Source organism: Mus pahari, chromosome 6 (genome assembly GCF_900095145.1).
Source record: "Mus pahari chromosome 6, PAHARI_EIJ_v1.1, whole genome shotgun sequence".
NCBI lineage: Eukaryota > Metazoa > Chordata > Mammalia > Rodentia > Muridae > Mus > Mus pahari.
Genome location: NC_034595.1, coordinates 16,110,348 through 16,121,926, shown reverse-complemented (window position 1 = coordinate 16,121,926; position 11,579 = coordinate 16,110,348). Strand labels below are relative to the sequence as shown.

At 39.2% G+C, this 11,579-nt stretch overlaps 1 protein-coding gene across 4 annotated transcripts in view; it reads left to right on the top strand.

Moving 5' to 3' along the window:
* Zfp37 (ZFP37 zinc finger protein) overlaps positions 1-5,898 on the top strand; it is a 16,774-nt gene extending 10,876 nt beyond the window's left edge. For all 4 annotated transcript variants that reach the window (XM_029540444.1, XM_021199786.2, XM_029540446.1 and 1 more), the window contains exon 4: positions 4,197-5,898. In XM_029540444.1, the coding sequence (XP_029396304.1) occupies positions 4,197-5,722 (1,526 nt within the window). In that variant the 3' untranslated portion in view covers positions 5,723-5,898. The remainder of the gene's footprint in view (positions 1-4,196) is intronic.
* The last annotated feature ends 5,681 nt before the right edge of the window (positions 5,899-11,579 follow it).

The window sequence follows — 11,579 nt, the reverse complement described above, 5'->3', positions numbered from 1 at the left end:
CAAAGCATTTAAAAGCTAGGATACTCAAAGTATATTTACAAGCTTTTATATATCTTTTATAGCCTTGAAATTCTTTTAAATCCTAAATAAAATTGTGATTAACTTAAAAAAAAAAAAAAAAGAATCCTGAGCTTGCAATCAAACTGCAACCTGCAGCCAATGTAACACTGGCAATTTTAACCATAATTATTCAGTTTCTTTTGCAATATTAGAGCATAATCCTAACTTTGGAAAACAAACCCAATTTTAAACAATCCATTCTCTTTAAAATCAATACCAAAAGCATTACTTTCACATTGCAAAGTTTGGCTCCCAATTTTTATATATGAATCCATGACAGTACAACTCGTAATGCTTCATTAAAGAGACATTGTTTTAAATCTTATATCTTTAAAGTCTAGTTTCTAGGATAAGAATTACATAAAATATTATCCCAATTTAGAAGTATCCTTAGAAGCTTGGTTTCCTGGGCTGGTTCATGCCATGTGTTATTGTTTAAAATGACTCCAACCCTGAGTTACCAGTTTCAAGCTAACTTTCTTGTTAATAATGTCACACTTTTTAAATTATACCCAATAACTTATAAACCAATACTCTATGACCAAGACATGCAGAGTATATTTATAAGTTTAAGACCAGTCAGAAAACAAATGAAGCAGTTACATGAATCTTATAAATTTAGACCTAACAAAGAATTTTTACTTTTTCTAGCTATAATTTCAAGAGAAAAAGCACTTTGTCATTTGCTGAACCCAATAATCACAATTACATAGATTTTTCTAGGAAAAAACAACTATCAGCTTATTTGCCTTACAACATAAGAAGCTGTTGACCCCTCTTAAAAGCAGCTTTTCAGCAGGGCCTCTCCTGCTGTGCTTGACTCCTGGCTAAGAGTGCAGGGCAACTTAAATCAGCCACCACTGTGCAAACAGACTGAATCAAGAAATGGATAGCCAGCAGATAAAGTTTTAACCATTTTTTTCTTTTCAACATGAAACATAGAACAACAGTCATTCAGACAACGAAACGAAAACAGACACAAATTGACAGATTGGTGCACCAAGGACAGACAATACAGAGAGGATAGAGAACGTGATGTAACCAGAACTAAGGATGTCTCCTGTATGGGCCAGATAGAAAGCAGGACGTCTCCTGATTTCCTTCTGTCTCTGGGCGAGCTCTGAAATCCATTTTCCTTCTCTCTCTCTCTCTCTCTCTCTCTCTCTCTCTCTCTCTCTCTCTCTCTCTCATGTCATTTGTATATCTAGCATCTTCCTTTTGTTGTTGCTGTTGTTTGTTTGTTTTTTACTGTTTTATTTTATTTTAAGCCCTACTCTTCTTGCCAGATGCAGTTCTTGACTGTGGACACATGCCTGTTTAGAACTTTCCAGTCCCATTTTCCACTGTCAACCCCTAGCTGATGTTAGCATTGGGCTGACACTGACTCACTCTAGCCTGTATCCTTTTTGTACCCTTGCAATCAACAGCCTTCAAAAGATCAAATTTGTAGCGCTAACATTAATGCTGTATGTTGTTTACCATGCAGGATACCATTTTCTTCTGTGGAGCCCCACCAAGACAGTGTCCCTCAGTTGTTTTTTCTGTATTCAGGTCCCTTGTTCAGGTGCACTTGTCGCCGCTAGTGGCCACAGGTTACTGGGTTCCTGAAAGGAAAGAAATAATGAGCAAAGACAAAGTTCTCTGATCAAGGCTCAACTTTAATTCTGAATTTTTAAAGGGTGGAAACCCATTCCCTACCTTGTCAGGAACTGGTCAGGAAAATAAGCTCAGCCGCTCAGCAGGTAGTGGCTTCTTGCAGGAAGCTGCAGATGTGGCAGGACAATAGATTTTACCTAGGTTAGAAGACTTCACCCTAGGTTGGCTATCCTGTGGTAGACAAGGTCTGATTCAACCCGCTCAAGGCTTGGGGAAGGGCACATCACAATATTCATTAACCCAGTAAAACAAAACTCTAGAAGCGTATAATTAACCAGTCAGATTTATATGTCAATAAATTATCAATTCACAAGATGCCCACACAATAATTGATAATGAGCCAATTGATAATGAACAAGCTGCCCACCTAGATTAGACAAGTTATCCCAATTATTCTATCCTCTTATTATATTCATAGCTTCCTATAGCTATGTAAAGCCATAGTGAATCTAGATCGTCTTCTTCCTGCTCCATCTTTCTTCCTCTCTCTACCTATCTCTTCTGGCTCCATCTCTGCAACTCTTCAGTTTTCCCTGTCCAGTCAGGCTTTTTGTTGTATTAATAATTAAAGTGATTGGACACGGAAAATTCTGCTACAAATATGTGCACACATATACAAGTGAACATGTATACACACAGGCAAAGATTGTTTTAATCTTACATGTCAAGAGAATAGGTGTAATGACCACTTTGAGAAGGAAATTTGTCTCTGTCTTCCCCATCATCACTGTGTATCAGAAGAGTTTGTGTTGCCGTACTACCTGGAGGGCCATGCTTATCTCTTTATCACCGGGTGCTGAATCTCTTGCGTCCTTGGATGAAATAGCAGCTAACAGTTCAGCTTTTCTGGACTCCCTCTTACCCTACTATATCTAATTTCCACCCTCTCCCCCCACCTCTGAGTGTTTCTCTGTCTGTATATGTGTCTCCTGTCTCTGTTCTTTCTGTGTCTGTTTCTGTCTGTCTGCCTCTCTGTCTCTCTGTCTCTCTCTCTTATTTTTTTTAACATGAATTTCTATTATGTAGCCCCAACTGGTCTGGAACTCATAGAGATCTGCCTGCCTCTGCCTTGTGAGTTCTGGGATTAAAGATGTGTGTCACAGTAGCCTACCCTAAATCACAATCTCTTAAATGCTCTCCATAAAGGAGAGAATTTCATTCATCCATTCAGATACCCTTATTTTCTCCATATAAAATTATTTTATCACCGAGGTGGCTATTCACTCTTTCATATGTTTCTCTCTTTAAATGTTTAAAATTCTTAAGCCAGATGATTTCTGCATTTTATTTCTTGTAGAGAGTTATTACGGAGTAGTCTTAGAGAAGATCAATGTTTTAAGATGTTTCTAAATGTATAATTGCGCAATATGTAGGGAAAAGAACATAAGCAAGTGCTTAGAGCCATAAATAAACTTGAACTTGGCCATCAACTATTGGAATGGTGACAGGACCAAAGGCATGTACTCCATAGGTTACTGGAAAAACAGGTAGATGCACGTAGTAAATGCAGATGGTGTAAAGAATTTCCCAAGCTAATTGCTAGGAGTTTCATGGTTTTATAAAAGAATCAGGGAACTTAGAGGATCTACAGAGTCATCTATTGTTTAGTAAGAATGTCCTTGTTATGTTGCTCATGGAAGAGAGGGAAGAACAGCCTCCCCTGCTTAGAGCCACAGCTACCCACTAGTTCCTCAGTTCTCCTTGGTAGATGTATTGTCTGTTTTAGTTTATTTTAGCCAGCCTTAGTAAAAAGAGAGGGATTTATTGAAGAGCTCGTGAGTACACTTCTTATAAGCCAAGGGAAGAGACTTTAGCCAAACTCCACCAGGAACAAGAACTGGCAACTTGGAAGTCACAGGGAATTGGAATTATGCACACTATGTTCTTGAGAACAAATAGTCCTACATTTCTGCTTCTTTCTCTGTGTGTGTGTTTTATTCTTTGTATTGAAGTGATTTTTTACTCAAAGGATAAGTATGGCTTTTGTAGTACTTACATCATATCATCTTAAATTTAATCACAATGGGGAGACTGGTAATGCCTTGTTATGTAGCCCAGACTGATCTCAAACGTATGAAAAAGTATCTTGTTTCAGCCTCCTGAGTACTGGGATTATAATAGGCATGTGACACCGTACCTGGCATAATCATAATGTTGTTTTTTTTAATTTGGTGCATTGCCTGTTCAGTATTCCTTGTGTCTATTTCACCTTCTATCCAAGGTTACAAAATCTTATTTCTAAGCAACCAACTTATTTCCTAATGACTACTTCAGTGGTCTTTCCCCTGGTTTTACTATAGCTTTCTTCCCATCAGGACCAAGAGGATAGTGACATTTGTTCTTGATGCTTATTGTAACGTTGGTAGTTAGGGTTGAGTAAGTTTTCAACCCCAAACAAGTCGGGCATCTCTTTAGGAAATGTATAAAGAACTTCAGTGACAGTGCAGAAACTAACAAGCATGTCTCTCATTCTATTTTAGAACTCCAACAAGATGATGAGCATAGGGAGGTAAAGCAGAAGTCCCAAAGCAAACTTACTAAGGAAGTGACACTCCAGAAGAAAAGTTCCAACAGTAAGAAAAGCAGTGAGTATGGTTTGTTGGAGAAGAAAAGTGTCCGCTCAAAACACACTCCTTCCGAGAAAAGATTGCTTAAGTCCAGTTCCCGTGGGAAGAACTCGAATCAGAATTCAGATTCTATGAAAAAGAAACCTGACACAGCTAACGAACACAGGAAATCACTCAGCCATTCTGCATCTGATGTGAACAAAGATGAAATTCCAACTAGAAAGAAATGTGACAAGTTACCCAACAATAAGTTGTCAGATAAAGGTGACAAAAACCAAACCAGCAAAAAATGTGAGAAAGTATGCCGTCATAGTGCATCCCATACCAAGGAAGACAAAATTCAGACCTGGGAGAAACGGAAATCACCCTGTCGTACTCCATCTAAACCTGACAAAGCCCCAGGTTCTGGGAAACCTTATGAATGTAACGAATGTGGGAAGGTCCTCAGCCATAAACAGGGACTCCTTGACCATCAAAGAACTCACACTGGGGAGAAACCATATGAATGTAATGAATGTGGGATAGCTTTCAGCCAGAAGTCCCACCTTGTTGTACATCAGAGAACTCACACTGGGGAAAAACCATACGAGTGTGAACAGTGTGGCAAAGCTCATGGTCATAAACACGCCCTCACTGACCATCTAAGAATCCATACTGGAGAAAAGCCCTACAAATGTAATGAATGTGGCAAAACCTTTAGACACAGCTCAAACCTTATGCAACATCTAAGATCTCACACGGGTGAGAAGCCGTATGAGTGTAAGGAATGTGGCAAATCCTTTAGATATAATTCATCTCTTACTGAACATGTGAGAACACACACAGGTGAAATACCATATGAATGTAACGAATGTGGCAAAGCTTTCAAGTATGGCTCATCCCTTACTAAACATATGCGAATTCATACAGGGGAGAAACCATTTGAATGTAATGAATGTGGGAAAACTTTTAGCAAAAAGTCACATCTAGTTATACATCAAAGAACTCATACAAAGGAGAAACCTTATAAATGTGAGGAGTGTGGGAAAGCCTTTGGACATAGCTCATCTCTTACCTACCATATGAGAACTCATACAGGTGATTGCCCCTTTGAATGTAATCAATGTGGTAAGGCCTTTAAGCAAATTGAAGGCCTTACCCAACACCAGAGAGTTCACACAGGGGAGAAACCCTATGAGTGTGTTGAATGTGGGAAAGCCTTTAGTCAGAAGTCACACCTCATTGTACATCAGAGAACTCATACAGGGGAGAAACCCTTTGAATGTTATGAGTGTGGAAAAGCCTTCAATGCAAAATCACAACTTGTTATTCATCAGAGATCCCACACTGGAGAGAAACCCTATGAATGTACTGAATGTGGTAAAGCCTTCAAGCAAAATGCTTCTCTTACCAAACATATGAAAATTCACTCAGAAGAACAATCTGAGGAGGAAGATTAATGTAGGAAATCTGACAACTGACTGATTTGGTATTATCTAACCTTAAAGATGTTCTCAATTTGATGATGTTAGAAAATCTTTTTTAAGAAGTCATTCCTTGTGATACATGAGAGAATTTGAATATGGATCTTTACATAAGATGGTAATAAAAATTTAACCTTGATCCTAAATCTAAACAGAAAATACTGTATTTTTACACTTATTATAAATTGTCTCCATATTTAGATTAAAATATGAATCTTTTAAAAGAGTGAATAAGGAGATGAAGGGATATCATAATCAGTAAAATGCTTGTTAAGCAAGTACAGGGATCTGAATTCCATCCCTAAGGATCTACGTAAAAAGCTGGATGTGGGGGCATGTTCTTGCAATCTCACAATTGGGAAAGTTGAGACAGGAGAGTCCTGAGAACTTCTGGCCAACCAGACTTACTTAATTTGCAAGCCATAGGTCACAAGAAAAAAGAACTGGTTTAAAAATAGGGTAGAGGGCTCCCAAGAAACAGTACTCAAGGTTGACACATGTACACACACACACACACACACACACACACACTTGTGAAAATGTTAATGAATTAGAGCAACATACAGTAAAATATGACAATTCATGAACTTTCTAGGTGTGTGCTAAAGCTCCACAGTTAGTATTAAATTTGGATTTATTCTTATTGCATACTTACCGCCTTGTATAAATTACAAGTGAGGGTGAGGGTATCCTCTGGTATTGTCTAGCTTTCTTTATTAATGTCTCTATTAACTTCTGAATTCGTAGAAAACTTTAGGGAGTTGTTTTGTTTTGTTTGAGACAGTATCTCACCATATAGTCCTGGCTAGCCTGGAACTTATGTAGACCAGGCTGGCCTTGAACTTGTTATGTAGACCAGGCTGGCCTTGAACTCACAGAGATGTGTCTGTCTCTGCCTCCCAAGTGCTAGATTTAAAGACTTCAGTAGAAAACTTTAAGGGGTTTTGTCTAGATTTTGTTAATAAGAGGTTCATAAAAAAGTGGAAAACAGCTGAAAATGTGTTGGTAGTGAGTGATACTTGTTATACTGTTAAGTATAGAAAATAGATTGTTAAACCATGTATATAGTATGTTCTCACTGTGGACAGAATGTATATGTGTGTCCCTGTCTTTTTATGCCTCTGTGTACATATATATGTATTTATCCCAATATATTTGTATATGAATAGACTTCTTTTTTTAACCTAGAAGAAAATTAATAGTGGCTTCCACTGAACACAAGAGTGCAGCATTGAGGTCTGACATGTTTATCATGTACATGTGTCTAACTCAAATATATAATATATTAAAATATATTCATATGTGCAAATTAACACAGTTTAGAACAATAGCTGAGTCTATTTCAGTGTTATTTTAAAAAGTGACATAAGATTTCTGTGCTCCTTTATGAACAATGAAGTTAAAGCATAGGGCATTGAACCTTGATATTGAATTCACAAAGAGTTTCCTATAGGGCACAGATTTTTGTTAACATGAATCATAATTGTAACAGTATTTTATTTCTTATTTGCTATTAAAAACTAAAGATGAATGAAAGTGAAAGTGGTATTTTACTTCATATTCAGAATGCTAATTCACAAATGTCTTAGTCAAGGATTTCGGCTGTATTTCAACAAATGCCTCCACACCCCATTCTTGCCCAGTAGCAGATATTGTTGCTGGATCACTCGCTCATCTTCTCACAGAGTCTGCTTCAGAATGCTTGTTGGTGAAGCATTCCAGAAGGTAGTGTACATCAGTTTGAATTTTTTCAATAGAGTTTTTGCCATTGCAAACTCTATTAGATAGGTTCTATTGCTTATAAGACATCATGACTAGGGGCTGGTGAGATGGCTCAGTAGGTAAGAGCACCCGGCTGCTCTTCAGAAGGTCCAGAGTTCAAATCCCAGCAACCACATGGTGGCTCACAACCATCTGTAACAAGATCTGACGCCCTCTTCTGGAGTGTCTGAAGACTGCTACAGTGTACTTAAATATAATAAATAAAATCTTTTTAAAAAAAAAAAGGCATCATGACTAAAAGCAACTTGGAGGTGGGAAATGGTTTATTTCATCTTGTAGCTTAGAGCTCATCATCCAGGGATGTCAGGGCAGAAACTCAAGGCAGGAACCTAGAGGTAAGGTTATAGAGGAGTACTGCTTACTGGATTGCTTCTCAGAGCATGCTCAGCCTGCTTTATTATACATTAGGACTATCAGCCCAGAGTGGCATCTCCAATGGTCAGTGGGGTAGCACTTTTAAATTGTTGCCTTTTAAATCAATGATCTGTGTCTTATTTGGGGTTTCAGTGTTTTGAAGACACACTGTGATTAAGCTAGCTCTTATAAAGGAAAACAATTCATTGGAGCTTGTGGATGGGCCTGGTCCTATTTGTATGTTAATTCTGCTCTCCTGGGAGGGGTTGTGGACAAGAAGTGAGTCATTCTCAAATGACTTCTTGTGGACCAATCTCCTAATGAATAGAGCCAATCACTGGGCAAGTAGGCAGGAGTTCTGGGTTGGAAGAGAGGAAGCAGGAGAGAATTACAGCCCTTTTGGAATTGGAATAGCATATGGGCACGATGTAGCTGCTAGAGTTTCCTGGTACCATGGCAGATCCGAAAGGACTGGAGACCAGAGGAATCAGATTTTAAAAAGGTTTACAAGATTAGGTTTTAGTTGTTGCATCCAGAGATTGAGTTACCATTGTTTCTGAACTTAGTTGTGTTGCGTTTTCCTTCATGTGGCGGCTTGTCTGGGTTCAAGAGAGAAAAAGGAATAGTAGCAAAGCGTGGGTTTGCCAGATGTGCACCACAAAGGCCATGGGAGATTTGAAGCACAGGGTTGAGGTGGTAATGCTGGGTGGAAAGATTGTGGAGTTCTGAGTCAGGGTTTTCATGAGATAAAAACAGGTTAGCCATTGCCTGCCAGTGCATGTCTGGCCAGACCACTGGTGCAGAAGCACAAGTGTGGGAATGTGCAGGATCTATTTTTTTTTTTTTAAATATTTCCCACAACAGGAGCTGGCTTACAGTTTTAGAGGTTTAGTCCATTATCATCATGGTGGGAAGCAAGGCAGCGTGCAGGCAGACAGTACTGGAAATGTTGAGAGTTCTATCTCTTGATCCAAAGGCAGCCAGGAAGAGACTGTCTTCTGCAGGCAGCCAGGAGGGAACTCCCATCCACACTGGGTGGAGCTTGAACTTAGGACCTAAAAGCCCACTCCCACAGTGAGGAAGCATCACTGATACCAAGTAGAGACAAAGACTCAGTGCCATAAAAACAAAAACAAACAAAGCCTCTGGGCTGACCAGGTTGCTCAGCAGGTGTTGTGCTTCCACAGGAGGAGGAGGGCATCGCCTCCCTGGAGCTGTCTCCTGACCTGCATAGGTATGCTTTGGCATATCCACCCCTCACACACCATGCACATGTACTTATTACATTATAAGGAACGGGATTATGATGATCCTAGGAAGAATTTGTTATGCAAACAAATCCACATAAGAGAGGAAAAAAATACTACACAGATGATAGGGGATTTGTAATAAAGACTGATTTCTGGCTGTGAAGATGGGAAGTATATTGGTAGTGAGCTAAATGCTGACAGAAATGAAGGCAACCTGGGAGACACAATCAATTTTACTTTTCTCCATAATGAGTTTAAAGCAATTTAAGTTGAAATAGAAGAGCCTACTGGAGAAAAAATTTAGAGAGAAGTATTGTGATAAGATAAAAATGAGATCCGTGGGCTAGAAAATTGGAAATTAATGATGTGGGGGAAATTATATAAAATATATATATTATAGTACCTGGATTCTTTAAAAGAGAGAGCAAACAGGTAGAAAATACACCTGTGACAGCTATTCGTGCTTGCTAACTTGACTACATCTGGTATCAAATAAAACCCAAGAGGATGGGTACACCTGTGAAGGATTTTTTTTCCTCTCAATTAAATCTTTTGAAGTGGTACGATCCACTTTTAATCCTGATCTTTTAAGGAGGAAAGTTATACCTTTAATCCAGGCCATACCTGGTGCCAGCCTATATAAAGGTTATGGAATAAGGAAGCTTGTTCTCTCTTTGCCTGCTTGTTCTTGCAGACAAGTCTATCCCTTCAGTGGCATTAGAGCCCACTTCTCCAGGATTCCCGTGTATACTAAGGACCAGCTGAGATGCCCCAGCCTCATGAACTAAACAACTACTTCATTCTGGGAGCTTCCACTCTTGGACAGCAGTTGTTGGATTAGCTGGACCACAGCCTATAAACTGTTCCAATAACTAACTCACTCTCCCTTCCTCCTTCCCGTTCTCTCTCCTTTCATTGTATAAGTTCTGTCCCTTTGGGGAACCCGGACTGATAAGGACTTTGGTATGAGTAGAGGTTCTAGCACAACAGAAATATAAAGATAATTTTTAAGTATCAGGAATAGGCTTTTTAATTTGACAACACCTATAATTACTAAAGCCTCTCCAGTTACTGAAATTTTTCCTAGATGCTCAGAGAATATTGAATACCCACAGTCTGATCTATTTTACAAACTTAAGCAGAAAAATACATTTGATTATCCAAATTTACTAGTTGTAAAAGACAACATATTTTGTGACTCTTTTGACAAATTTGTGGAAAAATATGGAACATGATGTTAGTAGATTGCTCCTAACATCTCTGGATCAATTGACAAAGGGAAAGAATGTGCTCTTTGACAAAATTAATTCTTACCGAAGGACAATGAACTCAGTGATAAAATCGATGGGATTCTGATGCACTAAACATCTAAGGGTTTCTAAGTTCTCTTCAGAAGAGATTCTTCTCTCCAGAAGCCACAGAGCACAAACCAAACTGAAGCCCTCACAAGACTGGCTGAATTACAAAGAAAATTCAAGTGCCAGACTCAAAGGTTAGAGGGCGTCTGTGAATAAAGGAAGAGCATTGATTACTAAAGAATGAGATCATATGACTTGGTTGGAGATGTATAAGACCCTATGGAGGCTGAAACTTTAAAACCTCAGATTCTCATGTAATCTCACCTGAGGAAGTAGTCTCTTCACCCTGGACTGAAGATATATTCCCACACTCATCCCCTGAAATATTATCTTTCTTACCTTTGACTGAGGAAGTTTGTATCAGGATTTCTTGGACACATCAGTGAATAAAGACACAAGCTTGTTATTATTTATAAAATCTTAGTGACTATAGCTGAGCAGACTCTCAGCTAGCTCGTACATATTAATCCTAACTATTCCTGGTTGAAGTCTTGCCACATGGCATGTTACCTATCTCTTCTCACTTCCGGCACCTGTTCTTTTCCACCTTACTCTGGCAAATCTGAGCCTGACTCTTCTCCCAAAGAAAGCTCTCAGTCTGGAAGTCCCACCTTCCCTTTCCTGCCTGGCCATCAGATCGTTACTAAGCCAATCAGTGAATAAGGAAGTAGTATTTTTTATTAGATAATTTCTTCATTTACATTTCAAATGCTGTCCCCAAAGCCACCTATTACCCCCCCCCAACTCCCCAACACACCCACTCCTGCTTCCTGGCCCTGGCATTCCCCTGTACTGGAGCATGTGATCTTCGAAAGACCAAGGGCCTCTCCTCCAATAGATGGCCAACCAGGCCATCCTCTGCTACATATGCAACGAAAGACACAGCTCTGGGGGCTACTGCTTAGTTCATATTGTTGTTCCTCCTATAGGGTTGCAGACCCCTTTAGCTCCTTGGGTAGCTCCTTCATTAGGGGCCCTGTGTTCCATCCAATAGATGACTGAGCATCCGCTTCTGTATTTGCCAGACACTGGCATAGCCTCACAAGAGAGCTATATCAGGGTCCTGTCAGGAAAATATTGCTGGTGTAT